This window comes from Equus quagga, chromosome 21 (genome assembly GCF_021613505.1).
Source record: "Equus quagga isolate Etosha38 chromosome 21, UCLA_HA_Equagga_1.0, whole genome shotgun sequence".
Classification (NCBI taxonomy): domain Eukaryota; kingdom Metazoa; phylum Chordata; class Mammalia; order Perissodactyla; family Equidae; genus Equus; species Equus quagga.
The window spans coordinates 38,946,982-38,964,718 of record NC_060287.1 but is presented as its reverse complement, the minus strand read 5'-3'; the positions used below and the strand labels follow the sequence as shown (position 1 = coordinate 38,964,718).

At 57.6% G+C, this 17,737-nt stretch overlaps 1 protein-coding gene across 1 annotated transcript in view; it reads right to left on the bottom strand.

The window, feature by feature from the left end:
- LOC124231464 (ATP-dependent 6-phosphofructokinase, liver type-like) overlaps positions 1–13,056 on the bottom strand; it is a 28,175-nt gene extending 15,119 nt beyond the window's left edge. Inside the window, 7 exon segments of the mRNA XM_046648265.1 lie at positions 1–66; positions 318–362; positions 841–1,006; positions 1,674–1,863; positions 3,893–3,970; positions 7,091–7,164; positions 12,851–13,056. The exon segment at positions 1–66 is cut by the window's left edge and continues 11 nt beyond it. Of these exon segments, the coding sequence (XP_046504221.1) occupies positions 1–66; positions 318–362; positions 841–1,006; positions 1,674–1,863; positions 3,893–3,970; positions 7,091–7,164; positions 12,851–12,935 (704 nt within the window). The 5' untranslated portion in view covers positions 12,936–13,056.
- Between the last annotated feature and the right edge of the window lie 4,681 nt (positions 13,057–17,737).

Here is a 17,737-nt window from a genome sequence, read left to right as displayed (position 1 = left end):
GGGGGGGCCTCGGGGATGAACAGCCAGTCGGCCCCCGAGGCCAGGGCGGACACCAGGGCCAGGTACCTGCAGGAGGGGAGCGTTAGGGGCTGCAGCAGGTGGGACCCCGACCTAGCACCACGGCCCAGACCCCAGGTCACAGGGAGGTGCCGCTCTGAGCCGCATCCAGCCCCAGAGTCAGGACTCCCCACACCCCACTCTCACACCGACAGCATTAAATGAGCACCCGCCATGGGCCAGGCACAACAGGGCACCACACCCCACTCCTGCTCCCCAGGAGCCCCGGGACCCCGGGCCGACCAGGGCAGCCCCCTTACCCGCAGTGCCGCCCCATCACCTCCAGCACGAACGTCCTCTGGTGGCTGTGACACAGAGCAGGGCGAAGTGTCAGTGCCCAGCCTCCCTGAGTTGAGCTCTGCGGCCCGGCCTCCCGGGAGCCACAGGGGCCGTGCCACGCTGCCCACAGCCCCCCTCTGTCAGGGGAGTGCCTGGGCAACACGGCGGACACGGGAGCAGCCAAAGGACAGTCAGCCTTTCTCACCCAGGGCAGCCATGTCTCTGCCCTGAAAGCCACCTCTGTGCCTTCAGGCTGGTTTTCATGGATCTTCTGCTGCTAAGGCTGAAGGCCATTCACCTCGCCTGGGCCTGGCTGTCAGTAGCCAGTAGCCCGAGGACCAGGGAACACCATCACCCCAGGGCCGGAGGGCGGCCTGACAGAGAAGGTCTGCACAGCTAGGACCCCTGCAGAGCAGTGGCCTCACCCCGTCGCCAGGAGACAGGATCCCAAGCTCACCCGCCTGGTGGCCCGGGAGGCCCTGAGAGGCTGCGGGCCTCACTCACCTCTGGGCGGTGGTGGTGATGGCGTCAATGACCTCCATGATGCGGTGCAGGGCTGAGTCTGTGCCGATGGTCATGTCGGTGCCGCAGAAGTCGTTATCGATGGAGCCCACCAGCCCAGCGATGTTCAGGTGCGAGTAGGTCTGAGCTGTGCTCTCCGAGATCTTGCCTGGGCGAGGAGCAGGATGCCCAGCTGAGGCCCCACCGCCCAACCCAGCTCCCTTGGGGCCATGACACGGGAAGAGAGGGCCCCGTCCCCCATCGATGCCAAGTGTAGACGGGTCACCCGGACCAGGAGAGAGCCCTGGAGAGGACACCCCCTAATCTCTGGGACCCCACAAGTGGCACAGAACTGATGAAGCTAAGAGGTCACTTTCCCACCAGCAGCCTCGGGACTTCGCGTCTGATTTGTTACCGAATTTTAACTCTTACGCTTCAGCAAACTGTGGCGGAGTCTGCAACCCACGTCTGGGAATCAGTTACAGAGACTTGTCTTCACCATGGAGGTGAGTCAGACCAGCAACTGCTGTCCGCCACCCGGAGGCCAGGCACTGCCTGGGGGTCCCTGACGCTGGGTCCCCAGAGGCCTCGAGCTCCAACACTGACCTCACTACCGGCCAAACCAGGACCAACGGCTCCTGAGCTGTCCAGGGTCGTCCTGGGGGCCAGGCCCACTCCTCCCGCCCAGCAAACACACAGCATCTTGCCTGCTCCCCTCACCCTGCATGTTCCCACTGCCCTGCAGTGGCAAAGTGGGTGCAGGGGCCCCTGCATCCCCACCCTGGGCCAGCCCCCGCCCCAAGCTGCTCGGTGCCAGGCTCGGGCCGCTGACCCACCTTCCCTCACCAGCTCCTCCAACAGGCTGCCCCACTCGCTGCGGAAGACGTTGGCGCCCGTGAGGCTCCCGTCCCCGCCGATGACACACAGGTTAGTGATGCCACGCTGGACCAGGTTGTAGGCCGCTGCCAGGCGTCCCTCCCGAGTGGTGAAGGCCTTGCAGCGGGCGCTGCCAATGATGGTGCCGCCCTGCGTGGAGGAGACAGGACACTTGACCAACGGAGCGGCAGAAGGGCCCCTTGGAGGCACTGGAGGGACCCTGGCACTGGGCAGGAGGGGACCGGTGGACCCCAAGTTCTCTGGAAGCCTGGGTAGCGTCCCCACCTCCCTGGGCCATTCTCCTCCCAGGTACAACGAGAAGGACGTCCACCCGTCGGGCTCAGAAAGTTCAAACAAGGTAATGCAGTGGGCAGGCCCTGAAATCTGTAGAGTGCAACATACACACACACACACACACACACACACACACACGCGCAGGCACCAATGCAGGAGCTCCTGAGCCCTGAGGGTCACACCTCAGGCAGCTCAGACCAGGGTTCATGTAGCCTCTCCCTGGTCAGCTTCAGCCCTGGGCTCCCTCGAGGGCCCTGCCCACAGCCCACCCACAGGCCCACTGTGCTCGGCCAGACCTGAGAACAAAGTGCCCGGGCCCCACCATGCTGCTCCTGAGACCCGCCTGGACGGGCGTGGGCCCCAGGCTCAAAGAGGCCAGCCTGGTGGCACTGCCCTCAAAGCAGAGCCCACACCTCCCTCTGTGCCTGCAAACCGCCTGAGGGTCTCCAGGGCTCCTCCTGGAAACGCAACCAGAGATGCCCAACCCAGCTGGCCTTCCCTCCCAGAGCCCATCCTGCCCCTCTGTCCCCTCCTGCCCCCTCCGGCCCCCCCCACCCCCTCTGCACCCCTGCCCCCTCCGTCTCCTCTGCCCCGCCACCTCTTCTGCCGCCTCCTGCCCTGTCTGCCGCACCCTCTGCCCGCTCCTGCCCTCTGCCCCTGCTGCTCCTCACTCCTCACTCCTCCCCGAGCACCAGCTCTTCCCCACATCTTTCACCTGCCCACCTTTCATGCAGTGTCACATCCCAGCTTAGTACTCGGCCCAAAGCCACTTTCCTAGGCTGGTCACTCAGGACAGAGAGGCCACAGCCGTCCTCAACACAGAGTCAGAGAGTAATGGCCAGATCCAGCCAGGGGCGTACAGGCCACCCTCCCTGGACATCTGGGGTGGAGGACGGTGGTGACCAGCTCGTAGCTCCACTCCATGACAGGGGGCTTGAGGGCCGTGCTCCCCAGCAGGAGGACACAGGGGTGGGGGCTGACGAAGCCCAAGAACAAGGCTCGTCTGAGCCCCACTGGACCGACCAGGGCTGGGACAACAAACCAGCTCTGTCCCACGGGCGCCTGAGAGAGCGAGGCCCGTTGGTGACATCTGATCTGGAAGAGGGGCAGGCGGCACACACGGGTTGGCCCCACCTGGACGAGACCTGGGGCAGGCCTCTGGGCACTGGGGTCCAGGCCAGTCCACCCACTACTCCCGCTGACTCACGTGTGGCTCATGGGGACAACTGGCCGCTTGCATAAGCAGCATCAGCTCGTGGCCGGGGATAAACAGGTGACAAGTACCTGCAGGATGGCCCCAGCTCTGTGGGGGACAAAGGTCTCCCCCTGGAGATCAGGCCCAGACCACCTCTCCCAGGGATCCTTGGCCCCGCAGGTGCTCCCCCGCCACCCACCCCAAGTTGGAGGGAGACACCGGCTCGCCCGTGGCCTCGGGCACTAGAGGCTCAGAGCGATGATGAAGAATGGGACGGCCGGGGGAGGTGTGGAGAGGCCACTCAGAGCTTGTGGCACGCCTTCTCCAAAGTGTCCTCTCCTGTCCACACACCCCTATATGGAAAGTGAGAGTGAACAATCGTATCAAAGATGTCCCGGGGCCACCACATCCCCAAGACCCCAAGGCAGGAGGACGACACGGTCAGCCTGGAGCTGAGCCCCAGTGGGCTGGTATGTGCATGTGTGTGTGTCTGTGTGTGTGTGTCTCTGTTTCTCTGCGTGTGTGTCTGCATGTGCATCTGTGTGTCCATGTGTGTCTGTGTGTCTGCATGTGCATCTGTGTGTCTGTATGTGTCTCTCTGTGCGTGTCTGCGTGTACAGCTATGTGTCCGTGTGTGTCTGTGCATGTGCACTCACAGGCAGGAAGAGGCCTCCCCACCACAGGCCTTACCAGCTGGATGATGTTGGAAACGCTAAGCCAGTTGGCCTTCTTGATGTTCTCTCCTCCTTCCACGAGGCCCTCGTAGCCCTGAAACCAGAGGGGACAGGCATGAGATGGGGGCCCCAGCAGCAAGACAGCACTGCCGTGGGGGGCAGGGCACTTCAAACCTCAGCCCAAACCCCACCAGCAGGAAGCAGGCCCAAGGGCCCTGACCACCCAGCGCCATAGGCAACGAAGGCGGGGTCAGCCAGCTGTCATGGGCTATCGGGGGAGGGGCCTGGGGCACCCAGCTGGGCCTCCAGAACACCCTCTTCAGGGCATGCAGACTATCAACTATAGCACGTCACTCCCTCAGCACAGGGTCCCCCTCGCAGGGGCCCGACTGACGAGGGTTCCTGGCCACACCTGGGTCACTGTTCCCAGATCAGAACGAGCCCAGTGCCCAGCTGCCCCCTGCCCTTCCAGGACCCTCCCCTCCCTGAGGAACCCACTGTCCTGTCTCCTAAGGGCGTCGACTAGATGCAGAAATGACAGCACACTGTCCCCTCTGTGTCTGGCTCCTTTCCCTCAACCTGGCATCCCCGAGGCCCCACGGAACTGTGTGCTGTCATGGCTACGCCCACGTCCACTGTGCCACCCCACAGTCATGATCTGTGCACTGCTGGTGGACACTGCGAGGGCTCATGCTTGGAAATGTTAAAGTGAGGCTGCTGAGAAGGCACACGTCTCCTGGGGGAGGACCCCTGAGTCGCTGGGGGACTGAGCAGCTGTCACCGCATCACCACATGGCACCTGGATGTGCCTGTGCTGCCTCCTTGCCCACCGGCAACGTGGCCAGGGCTTCCAGGCGCACAGCCCACGGCACTGGGCAGAGCTACTGTGAGCCCGAGGGCGGCATGTCAGCCCTCAGGTGGCCCTAACTTGAACTTCCATGTGGACCACGTGCTGTCTTCCTACAACATAAGCCCTGGGCCATCTGGACAGCCTCTGCGAGAGGTGCCTGTCCTGGTGTCTTGCCATCTCTTCTCTCGTGGGGCCTGCCCCTTATTAGCAGGAGTTCTTACATAGTCTGTGTGTAGGACACATGCATTTATAAGTAGTAGAAAGATATGGCACCATCATGCCCAGACGAGGCAGGCCACCTCCTCCGTGCAGCCCTCCCAGCCCCTCCAGTGAAGCGGCAGCAGATGAGCCACTGCTCCTGCCTGGGGCTGGAGCCCAGCCCAGATCTGCCTCCTCCCCTCAGGAGGAACAATGCTTATTGTCCCATCATGGGGTCTGCAGGGTCCTGGGCACCCGTCCCCTCTCCCCGCCCTGGGCCAGGCCCCCAGGCAGGCTCAGGACTCGCCGCAGGCCCAGCACACTTCTGCCCACTCTCCCTGTGTCCACTCTGAGCCCGAAGATCCAGTTTGGGCTCTTGGGTGAATAAAAACAGTCCCATTCACTGAGCCCCTCTCGGTGTCAGCTGTGAAAAGTGCTTCAACTCACAACATTGCATAGCTCTCATGCCCTTACATCCCCACGAGGAAGGAACAGGTATCCCCACTTAACAGAAGAAGAAATCGAAGGTCAAGGAGGTGTGGGGGACGGGAGTTGGCCACCCCAAGATATGTCTCTTTGGCATGAGGATTATTTTAGGCTGGTTACTTTTAAAAACTGCAGGTGGGAAGGAGGCTCTGAGAAGCAGAGTTTACTTACGCTTTGTTAAGAAACATCTACATTGTAAAGGAAATCTCCATCTGCAAAGGTGTCTCCCTCTCTGTACCAGGAAGAAGGGGGGACGACCTTATCTCTAGAAACTCTTATCAATGCTGAAGGCAAGGACTTAAATCTGCATAATCTTATTCCTGTTTACTGTGCTTGTCTGGTAACCTCCTGTAACTGACTCCCCCAGCCCCAACGTCCTCCTTTGTCGTTAGCTGAAGATGATATTTAAGGTGGGGGCTTCAGCCATTTTGGTGAATTGCTCAGCTTGCCTGAGCCTCTCCCATGTATACATGTTCTAAAGCTTTGATTAATTTTCTCCTGTTATTCTGTCTCATGTGAATTTAATTCGTTCTCCAGCCAGAAGAACCCAGAGAGGGTAGAGGAAATGTCTTCCTCCCCTACAGAGGTGAAAGGACACACCTGCCACATATGCACAATCTCAGGGGGCTGGGACTTAGACCCACTCCTCCCCGTCTGGACACTGCTTGTCCAGGAAACGAGGCCACTCCCTGGAGAATCTCACTCTGTCCTCCAGAAGGTTCTAGACCCTTATCAGGGTGTAGGCCCCACCTGCCTGGCTCCTGAGACTTTGAGGAGATCTGCTTCCCAAACATGACCTAGGGCTTTGCAGGGTCCCAGCCATCCAGGCCTGGTCTGAGGGTCCAGAGCCCTGCGGGTAGGAGGAGTCCTTTCATTCAGATCCCCTCCCCTGTGCAGCCAAGGGTGGTGTGGACCGGCCTACCCCGGGGCCTGGGTGAAGGGACAGCCAGGGCGAAGGGCCAGGACCAGTGGAGGAGGGAAGCCCCAGGGAGAGCAGAGCAGGCCAGGCTTCGAAGCATTCTATGTAAAAAGTAAAAACAAAGTAACACGGTGCGTAACACAATGCTGCCGGAAAACCACAGGATGCTGTACCCACCAGAGAGAGTGTGTGCGTGGGTGTGTGTGTGTGTGTGTGTGAGAGAGAGAGAGAGAGAGAGAGAGAGAAAATACCCAGCCTGGAGGGTCAGCCCCAAATCTTAAAGGGGGGTGGGGGGAGGGCAGGTATGAGGCTAAGGGGGCATCAACTCCCACCAGAACGACATAGAACAATCCTCTGGTGTTTTGGCCCCAGGAGGCTGGTGGGTGATTCAAACACGATTGGGAGATGGGGCAGGAGGGCTGGGGGTCAGAGGAGGATGAGGCTGGAAAGACGGGGGGTTGGGGTTCCCGGGTCTCAGGGGAGCACTGCAGCACCCCACTCTCAAGGGACACAGCGCACCCACGAGTACCCAGGCTGGAGGGCGGGCCCCCTCCCGCCCACCTCATCCTGAGCAGCCTCCGTGCCACCCCACCCCCAGCCTGGGCCTCCGGGATTGAATGAGGACTAGCGAGACTGTGGGGCAGGACCAGGTCTCCTTTCTGTCTCCCCCAAGCCTCACTTCTCTCCTCCCCATCACTCTTGACCCGAGCACACAGTCCATTCAGCCAGCGTGGGGGCCACGGATCTGCCCCGAGCCTTACCTCATAGATGAGGAAGACTTTGGCTCCCACGTAAATGCCCATGCGCGTCACAGCTCTGACGGCGGCATTCATACCTGCAAGGAGTCAGGGCAACACTGTCAGTTGGGATGCAGAGATGTCGGGACCCCGGGCCACCCCGCCCGGCATCTCAGCAGAGACTGAGCCAGGAGTGCGAGGTCCAGGCTGGGTCACCTGGGTCACCAGATCAGGCACAGGGTGAACCCCAGGAGGCCGTTTCAGCTTCCAAGTATTTGGAATCAAGCTCCCCCGAGAGTTACACCAGGAAAATCCCTACCTGGGCCTCATCAGCCTGAGCCTGAAGACCAGAGTGTGCAAAGGTTCCAGATCATCTCTTGCCTCATGCACTCCCGTGGTCCCCCCCACCAGCCTCTGCTGCTCGGTGGAGCCCCACGCCCCCCGGCCCCCAGGGCAGATCCCGACCAGGGGAATCTGAGCAAGGTGGGCTCTTGGCCCCAAGATGAAAACAGAAGGCAGAGGGGACACTGAGGGCAGCACCCCCAAGCCCACCCGTCATGCTCTGCTATGGACCCCAGGCGCTCCCGAGGGCAGGCTCCGCGAGACAGGAGAGGAGGGCAGTGTCCTCTCCATCCCCAACCAGCAGGGGACAGCCCTGCCTGCCCCTAGGGCCAGAGTCCTGGGGCGCTGGGAGGTCCAGCGGCCTCAGGCAGGGCGGCTGAGTGGACTCACACTCCTGCCCTTCAGCCTGCACACAGGAGCCACCAGGCTCAGGGGAGGAGGGTCACCTCTCTTCCCTGTCCCCCAGCCCTGGCCCCTGTCCCTAGCAGCTACGCTGCTGCAGTGTAGCTTCCTGGAACATTCAGGGGGCAGGGGAGGGGGTGGCCCCATGAGTGTGTGGGCAGCAGCCTCTGTGGCTGTCCGAGGGTGGGACAGGGCCTCACCCAGGCAGCAGGCCTCCAGGTCCAGGCAAACACCCTGGTCAGCAGCCCCAGGGCGGGCCCCCCGGGTGGCCCAGCCCCATACTGGCAGCGGCCAGGGATGGGCGAGGCCCCTGCCGAGCCTGGAACTCCATGGCTGTCGGCGTTCTGCCTCAAACCCTCTTTCCTGAGAGCCCAGGTCACAAGAGAGATGAGTGGTTCAGAACAAAAGGAGCAGGCGGGACTGTCCCCAAGTCCCCAGAGAGGAAGAAAGACAGCCACGGTCACCTGGCCTGGGGCCCATCCCCGGATGCGGGGGCTGGGGGCTGAACCACAAGAGAGGACCACCCCCTATTCCCCCGCCTTCCTCCCAGCAGTCCCAGCCCAGAGGACACACACACTCCCCGTGGTCTGTCCCCGAGCTTGTGAAAGCCTGTCCCTGGAGGAGGCCGCTGTAAACGCCAGGCGTGGCCGTGCCCCCAGGAGGGCTGTGCTCCGGTCCCCCGAGCGAGAGGTGGGCAGTGCCCTCTGCTCAGGCAATCCCACAGGAGTGCCATCGCTTCAGGGGTCCCTCACAGCATGTGCTCCACAAGGCAACCCCAGCGTGCGGACTCTCGACCTTTACCCTGGTTACACAAGTCTCACGGGGTCTCCAGCCTGGCAGGCAGGGCCCAGGGGTGTGAGCAGGTCTGAGAGATGCCCCAAGGGCTGCAGAGCACCTCGGAAGAGCCCAGCGCAGGGCACAGGGCTCCTGCAGATGCAGACGGGGCGTGCGCCCCTATCCCCACTCTCCAGACAAGAAACCGAGGTCCCAGAGGGAGGACAGGGGACCTGCCGGAGCCCCTCCTCAGGCACAGTGAGAGGCCCCATCCACACCCGGCAGCTGAGGCTCCTGCTGCCTGGTGTCCAGGGCCAGGGGTGTCTAGACATCAGGGCGGCAGAGACCTGAGCTGGCAACCCTCGCGGCTTACACACTCGACTCCAGCAGAACCTCATTTCTAAAGAAACCATAAATGTCTCACGGCCCCGAGGGGTGAAGGTGGGGTTATGGAGGCTGAAGTCAGTGGACAGGAGCCCAAAGAGCCCCCTACCTCCGGACAACTGAGCTGCCCCCCAAGGGCCTGCCGTGAAGGTCGCAAGTCCCGCTGCCCAAGGTCAGGGGCCCGTGGGCCGCAGGTTCCCTGCCCTCCCTGCCCTCGCCAGGGTGGGGTGGTGAGGGAGGTCAGACAGCAGCAGAGCTTTCTCCCCCCACCCACACCCATCAAGCCCCAGGTCCTGGCAGAGGCGTCCGGCCTCCTCCCTGGCCGCCCTTGCTAGGTAAGGCCACTTTGGGCCCACTGGAGGCTCAAGGTCCCAGCCTCACCTCTGGCAGGCAGGAGGGAGGCTACCGGCTCCCGACGGGCGAGGAGAGAGAGTAGAGGGGGCAGTGGCCAGGGACCCAGGCCCACTGTCCAACCCGGAGGTCTCTCTGGTCAGCCCTGGCTGCGTGTGCTGCCGGGCAGTCCAACCCTGGGGTCACAGCCGTCTCACTAGCCAGCCTGGTGGGCTTGTCCGGAGCCCCCGATGAGCGAAGAGACCCCAGGGTCAGGGTTTGGGTACCGGGAGGACCGTGTTACTCCAGAGTTGTGGAATAAGACTGTTTGGCTGCCATGGAAATGTGGCCTGAGGGTGTGCATTTCCCCAAACCTCACCGTAAGCCGTGAGGCTCTTTTTAATTGCTCTTCAATCTGCTTGTCTTTCTGAAAACAAACCCGGGCGGCAGCCAGAGCCCCACCCAGCCAGGAGAGCGGCGGGCAGCAGAGCAGCTTGTCTCCCAGCTGAGGAGGCACCCCTCGACCTCGCGACCCCTCGACCTCTAGACCCGCCCCCCCCCACATTGGGCCAGGGAGACTGCAGACCCTGACTCCCTGTTGGAGGAAACCGACAAAGCGACCAAAAGGATGTCTGAGGTCGATGCATTTGTCCCTAACATGGCTTTTCTTCACAACTAGTCCTTGGAAAAACAAACTGGACAAGAAAGTGGTGACCATGCGGTGACACTGAGCTCTGCAGACCAAGACTTCGTTGTCAGTGGACTGTAGACGCGGCGCCTGGCTGGGACACAACAAGATGGGGGTTGGGGGGGGTGCTGGGAGCAAAACCCTCACCTGCAGATACAGGCCATCCACTGGGAGAAGGCAGACCCGTGGGCACGACTTAAAAGGCTGGGAGGGGCTGCCCCAGGTGGAGCCGAGGGGGAAACGGTGGGCGAGCTGGGCTGTTTTATGAATGTCTAGCTACTTTTGCACGAAGTACTCTGCTCTGATGTCCTTGGACAACTGTCTTCCCTCAACTCTGACCCTCCTGGCCAATAGGAAGGGAGGCCCCGAGCCCGCAGAGGACACGGACTCCAGGCTGGCTGGAAGGAACCTGCCAGGTGGCCTGTCTTGTCCCTTCCCCCCATTTACAGAAGGGGAAACTGAGGCCTGAGGGAAGTGCTTGGGGTCAGTCACACGGCTGGTCAAGGCCAACCAGGACCTGGGGCTGGCCCTCCACTCCGTGAGGCTGCCTGGTTTTCACACCTTCCAGCAAATGCAGACTGGAGCATCTGGAAGGAAAGTGCACATGAGGGTGCCCATTCTCCTGGCTGCTGTCAGCCCGGTGCCCACTCAGGAGGGCCCACATGGCCCCGTCAGGTCCCTACAAGGTCAGTCTTTATTTGGAAGGACATAGAGGGCCCTCATGGCAACCTGAGCACCCGCCGCCTGGAGCCAGATCCCAGGAGAAATGCTGGCAAGAGGGTGAGCCAGCCCAGGGCACACACCCACTGACTGGTTTCAACACTTGCAAAACAGAAAGGCTCCCTTCTCCCCAGAGCACCAGCTGGCCCCTGCATCTTCCTCCTGGCATCGGGCCCAAGCCCTAAACTGGGCAAGTTTGTGGAGGAGTCCTCTCTCACAGCCCCAACCAGAAAACCACCAGCTACCACATCTACGCGGTTAGGACGTCTACACGTTGGAGAGAGCACACAGAGTGAGGCCAGAGCTGCCAGGGGTTCTGGGACACAAAGCCACCTGCAGAGAAAGGCATGAGGTGAGGGACCAATAGTCAGCCAGCAGGCGCACTGGTGGCCACGCTCCAGCCGCGTCCAGGAAACGCTGCCTGTTCGGTGGGAGGCACCAAGTGGAGAAGCACAGCTCAGACAGGCTCTGCCCTCAGCCGGCTGGCCTCCCCAGGCTGGCAGCACCCTCACTACTGGGGCCCCTTCCTCCCTGGCCTTTCAGCCAACCCCACTCACCCCGTGTCCTCTGTCTGTGCCAGGGGAGGGAAGGAACATGCCACTCACAGGGCTTTGTACCCATGCCTAAATGCATGCCATTTATCCTCCCTGCCCCCGGCTCCCTGTCCCCCAGTGCTGTTGTCTCCATGGCACACACAGGAGACTAGGGTAGAAACCCCTGTGCCCGCAAGAGCCATGGGAGTCAGGGCCCCACACGCCTCTCTGTGCCTCTCTGGCAAGGTGGGTCCAGCCCTCTGAGGATGTGTCTGTCCTCATGCACCGGGCCTTTCCCATGGGCTAATCTCACGGGATGATGCTTTGCCAAGACCACCCTCTAAGCCTGCTGGCCCCAGCCCTAGCCCACTGGGTCTGCTCTAGGGAGCTGCCACTGCCCAGCAACAGGCAGCAAGTCCTCTAGCCACGGCGGGGCCGAGGACATGCATCAGGGCACACTGCCCGCTGGCCGGGCCAGGCCCAGACCACTCAGCCAGAATCTGCAGGAGGGACCTGTGCAGTGGGGATGCGGATGGTAGGATGCAGACAGCAGCTGACTCTTTCTGTCCTCCCGGGGCCGTGAGAGCCTCCTCCTACCTCTGCCCTGCTCTGAGCAGGGAGGGGTCAGGGGCCTAAGGCGGAGGAAGCTGTGTCTGCACTTTCTGATCTCGAAGGAGACAGACCAGGCCCAGCGGGGCAGCTGAGCGTGCTGGTGCTGCCTCTCCCAGCCCTGCTTCCTGGTCTACTTAAGGTCTCTCCTGGGGTTCAGGGTGTGTGGTGTGTCCGTGTGGCTGAGCATGACAGGTTCCACGCTGGTCATGCTGGGCCAGAGGTGCTGGGAAAGGCAGGCAGGACAGGACCAGGCTGTCAGGAGAGGAACTGCCAGGATAGACCCCAGGTGGAGCACTCTCCCCCCTCTGCCAGGACCTCAGCTACAGGACCCTGGGCAGCCCCTGTACAAGGAGGGTGGGAACAGGTCTGAGCTAAAGAACACTCCCCAAGCGCCCAGACAGCGCACCTTCCATCCCACCCTTGTCCCCACCCGGGCTCCAAAACTAGAGGAAAGAGGAGGGGCTGTCCTGGGTAGGTCTGCCACGGCAGCCCCACCCCTGCCAGCCGGATGGAGCTGGATGCAGCGGAAGGGATGGGGCGCGAACTTCAGAGGGCCCTGGATTGGAGGAAACACGGTGTCTCCAAGTCGGAACCAGGAAGAGCCTCGCTCTGGGGACCTGCGGAGACCTGCCCAACCATGGGGAGCCTACGCTCGGCGTGGCCTCCAGGAAACACGCCTCCAGACATGTGCCCCCTCCAGCACTGCCCGCGCGCCTGTCGCCGGGCCACCGCCCCGCGCAGACACACCCCCGGCGGCGGGCGCGCGAGGGCGGGGAGCGGAGGCCGTGGCGGGCGGCACGTACGCCCGGGGCCGGAGCGCGCGGGGCGGGTCCGAGGACGCGGACTGAGATGGGGACAGAAGGCGCAGCGCCCAGGGCTCTCCGCCGGCCGCGCGCCCGCAGGTCCACCAGCAGGGTGGCCGGCGCCCCCGGAGGGGCCCGACCGGGACAGGGAGCAGCCCCCCGCCCGCCCGGCGACAGGCCCCGCGCACCCGCCCACCTTGCGCGTCGCCGCCGCTGGTGAGCACGCCGATGGCCTTGCCGGCCCCCGACATCCGCAGCTTCTCCAGGTCCACGGTGGCCATGGCGCCGCCGAGACGGGCCGCTCGCTCGCTCCCTGCCCGAGCCGCGCCGCTCCGCGCCGCTGTCGCCGTCCCCGCCCCGCGCCGCGCGCCCCGCCCCCGGCGCCACGTGTGAGGTCACCGCTGCCCCGGCCGCAGGTTGGGGGCGGCCGCGCGATAGCCCCAGCGCGCCCCGCTCTGGAGGTGCCCGCGCGCGGCTCCCGGGGGCTCCCCCCCCCCCCCCAGCGGGGAGCTGCGACCTTGGCCCAGCTTTTCCGTTTAAGTTTCTGAACCGGTTCAGGGCAACAAGGGCGTCACGTTTGTGGAGAGTCCATTTCGTAATCGTCCACGTGCTATTGAATACAACCTGTAGCAAAGCTTCTCAAAAACATTGACAATGTCTAGACCGTGTTGTAACCGGACCCGAGGGAGGGCTGAGGCGGGGATGGGCGCACAAACAAACACATCCCTGGGCGGATCGCTGCTTACCCAGCACGCACTTGGGCAGAATTTGTAATTCTAGACCCGCGTCTGTTTTAACTTTGTTTTTCAAGAAGTTCATTGCGGGAGCGCTCCCACCATTCAGGACACGCAGTGACGGTGACAGCCTTCAGGCTTCAGCCGAGGGTCTCTTACCGGCACACTGGGTTCTTATTGTCCCCCAGGATGGAAATCAAGAGAGACCACAAACTGGAGTAGAAAAGTAAACGTTTATTAGCTTGTGCCCAGGAGAGGCACAAGGGAGCCGTGGGGAAAGGAAAGGGGCAGGTGACCGGCTCCCTAGGGAGCAGGGCTATGGGGCTTTTATTAGGCAAAGGCTGGGAGGAGGGCCTGTCATGGCTGTAGAGGCGGGGTTGTGGTGCCGCCTGCGCTGCTGTTCCACACGCCACTGCATGTGTGGCATGTATCATTAGCATGCCAGCTCTCCACCTCCCCGGGTGTGATTTTTACTATGCTAATAGGGCTAGGGTCACCTTCAGTGGATTCTTGGGTGCCAGGGCAGATGCGCGAGCCCAGGAAAGTCCGAAGGCTGCTGAGTGTGGATCTTGGTGGCTTCTATCTGATTGTCCTAGCTTGCCCATTGGTTAGGCACCTTATCTTGTCAGGTCAGGGGCCTCGCAGATGGCCTTGTCTCAGTAGGCTGTTTCCTGTCTCAGGTTCACTGAGAGGGGGCTGCTGGTTGATTGAGAGCCCAGTGGAATTAAGAGGAAAACTAAGCAGCATTCATTTATTCGTTACTTCAGTAAATACTTGCTGGACACTTGGAAAAGTCTTGCACCCCCAGTAGCGTGTAGGGGTAGGGACCTGGGTCAGGACAGTGGCCTCCACCTTGGATGGTCAATGGATCAGTCAGAGGGATTGATGGAGCCCCTCCCCTGAGCGAGGCGCATCAGGAGTAGGGACTGTAGGGGAGGAAGACATCTCCTCTACCCTCTGGGTCCTTCGGGCTGGGCTACGAATTAAATTCACATGAGACAGAATAACAGGAGAAAATCAAACAAAGCTTTATAACATGTATACATGGGAGAGACTCAGGAAAACTGAGCAACTTGCCAAAATGGTGGAGGCTCTCATCTTAAATACCATCTTCAGCTAAAGACAAAGGAGGATGTTGGGGTGGGGGAGTCAGTTATGGGAGATTTCCAGAAGAGCACAGTAAACAAGAGGAAGGTTATTATGCAGATGTAAGTCCTTGCCTTCCACATTCAGAGTTTCTAGAGATAAGGTCATCCCTCCTTCTTCCTGGTACAGAGAGGGAGACACTTTACAGATGGAGTTTTCCCTTACAAATGTAAGTGTCTCTTAACAAAGGGTAAGTAAATTCTACTTTTCAGAGCTTCTCCCATGTCTGCAGTTTTTAAAAGTAACCAGCCCAAAATAATCCTCATGCCAAAGAGACATATTTTGGGGTGGTCAATTCTGATCCCTCACTGTCCTGCCTTTGAAACTTTAAGAAGTTTCACAGTCCTTCAAAGCTTTGAGAATTTTCATTGTCCAGAAGCTCAGGGGTAGATTGTCCTATCTCACCGAACACATTTCTGAGTCTTGAGAACAGATCTATCCAGCTAAACTTATTTTAGAAGGTGGTAATGCAGGTGGGCTCCCAAAGTTAGGCCTATATTGTGGAAGCAAGCAATCAGGTATTTAATAAGAAGCATTTCTATGGGAAATGTCAGCACAAATAATCCATAACCAATCTATAAATGAAAATTGGGGTGAGTTTATTCTGAGCCAAATGTGAGGACCATGTAGCCCGGGTCCAAAGAAGTGGGGTGCACAGAGTTGTTATATACCCCAATAGAGCATGTTTCACGTAGGATTGAAATGTCCCTTTTACAATAGTCACTAGACTGATCTGTCAGCACAGCGATTGATGGACACAGCAGGTAGGTCACTGTCTTGGTGAACACATCAGGGTGGCAGGTCTGTTGTCTTGAGCTGGGTGGTCACAGGTGAGCTGGTGGTCACAAGTGAGTGCAGCAAACAGTTCCTAGCCTAAGGAAAGGTGCTTATCCCTGAGGAAATGCCATGGGCAGGGCGGGGGGGGGGGGGGGGGAGGGAGTTGCACCTTTATCTTAAGGTCATTTGTTCTTGTCTTTGGGACACAACAAATGTTTAAAGCAGACATACAATGCATGCTCAATGGCCATGTCAGGCCCTTTTGGAAAAACAAAGTCAGGCCGAATTAGGTTTACACCAAGTGGTTTCCTCATATGCTCCAATATATCCTATTGCTTGCCATTTCTATTTGTCAAAAGAAAAAGAAAAAGAAACTTAATGGTTGCAGCAAATTATAAACCAGTTTCTGAGCCCAGGAGATAGCCAATCAAGAAGATTTCTAGATGTCAGGATCAAAGCATCTTTTGCAGCTTGAAATGCCTCTGATGATGTCATGGGGTATTCAGGGATCCTGGTGAGTGGCTCACATAGCAACAGGCATGCTATCGTGGTGAGCTTTACAACGTTTATATCAAGTTATCCCGTTTCAGTTCGCAAGGCTTCAGGAGCAAGGGTGGTTTCAGTTCTCAGTGATTTCAAATGAAAATGGGAAAAATTGAAAACATTAGTTTGGAAATCTATAGCCAGATACTTCAGGATACTAGAAGAATTCAAGATCTAGTCTACTTAACAGATATAAAACAAAAACCTCAAAGACAATTAACACAAGTAAGATCTAATATCCACAAATGTATAATATGGTTTCTACTGAAACAGAATTTTTCTCTCTAAAACCACCCTCAATTTTACTGAAGATGGCCAAATTAAGACTAACTGCTTTGTAAAATGAGTTTACTTTCAATACACTTGGCCCAATTATTTACATAAATACAGCAAGAATAGCAATTAATCATATAGGCTCTTTTAAATCTGCTTTGTTGGAACTTTTTATAAGGAATCTCAGATTGAACTTTAAAGGCCTCTTCAGGCCAGGAAAGCCAAGCCAAGAATTTTGTCACCAGACTTTGCCTGTAATATCTATAGATTTGGGTGAATTTCTCTCTTCTCTTGAGGTTCCCCAAAATATTGAGGTTCCTTGCACTTGCCAGATAAGTGACCTTCCTTACTTACCCATAAGGTTGCTAGGAAACAAGGTACCAAGCCAATATTTCCAAGTGGCTTTATTCCATAAAGTCCAATCTTTGTTTCTCAAAAGCTGTCTGGTTATATTTGAGTTTGTGCCTGTTTCTCTCAAATATGACATTCCAGTCAAAGTTTCAGTAAGATAACCAATGTTTCCAATTGTGTCCTGTTATAAGGAGAACAGATTCTTATTGAACTTATGCAAATAACTATATTGCTGTGAAAATAACAACACTCACTAGGAGTTTCCAAATCCTGGAGGGATCAGGTAGGGAGAAAAATAAATAAATGTTTTAATTTAGCTTACAAAGGTATAATTTACCAAATTGCTATAAGTCATAGTTAGCTTAAGAGAAAAAGTTTTCCTTGAATCTGAAAAAAAAAAAACCAAAACATTTTTAAAAATCAGCAATGTTTTAAACAAAAAGTCATAAAATTACAATCATCCTCATCAGTCCTGTGTAATTGATTCTTGATGTTAACCTCCTGTTGGCAGTTTTCTGGGATCACCGGTTTCCCCATTAGAATTCTGTAATGTCTTACCCAGTTCAGTTTTATAATCTGAAAGTTTATCAGAAACCTGAATTCCATGAATCTCTTTGAAGATGAAATATATTTGCAAAAGCGTCAGAACAAAACAATAACTGTCTGTATACAATGAAAGACTTAAAAATGGCAATTGACAAAGAAACTTGGTTATTTCTGTGACATACAACACTTTAGAATAACAACTAAAATTTTGACTGACAATGAGGACAAATCAGGATTTTAAGAATGTTGTATAATTTTTGAAACACTTACATCAATAGCATTTATCCACATGATATCATAGGTCCCTATGAAACAATGCTTAGTTATCCCTTTAAGCGTGGTGACAGTTAAAGAATTTTGGGTGAATGCACAGAATTAAACAGGTGTAAGAAAAGCCTTAGCATCTGTGATTAGAGATCTGATTAAAACAATATAGGAAATGTATTTTGATAAAACACAAAATTCCTTACCCTTCTGGTAGACTACTCAAAACGCTTTCCTAATCTCTTTAGCAAGAGCAGACTAAAAGTTCAAGAAAATTATCCTTTTAAGAGAAGGGAAAACACCAAATTCTAATGTTGCACCAGCTTACTTTTGATATTAAAACTCATTTACTTAATTAAATTCGTTTTGATTTTGGCCAACTTGGCCATGCACAAAAACTCTTCAGAATTTCTCTTTCACAAACATTCTGTAACTTTCTTTTTACATTC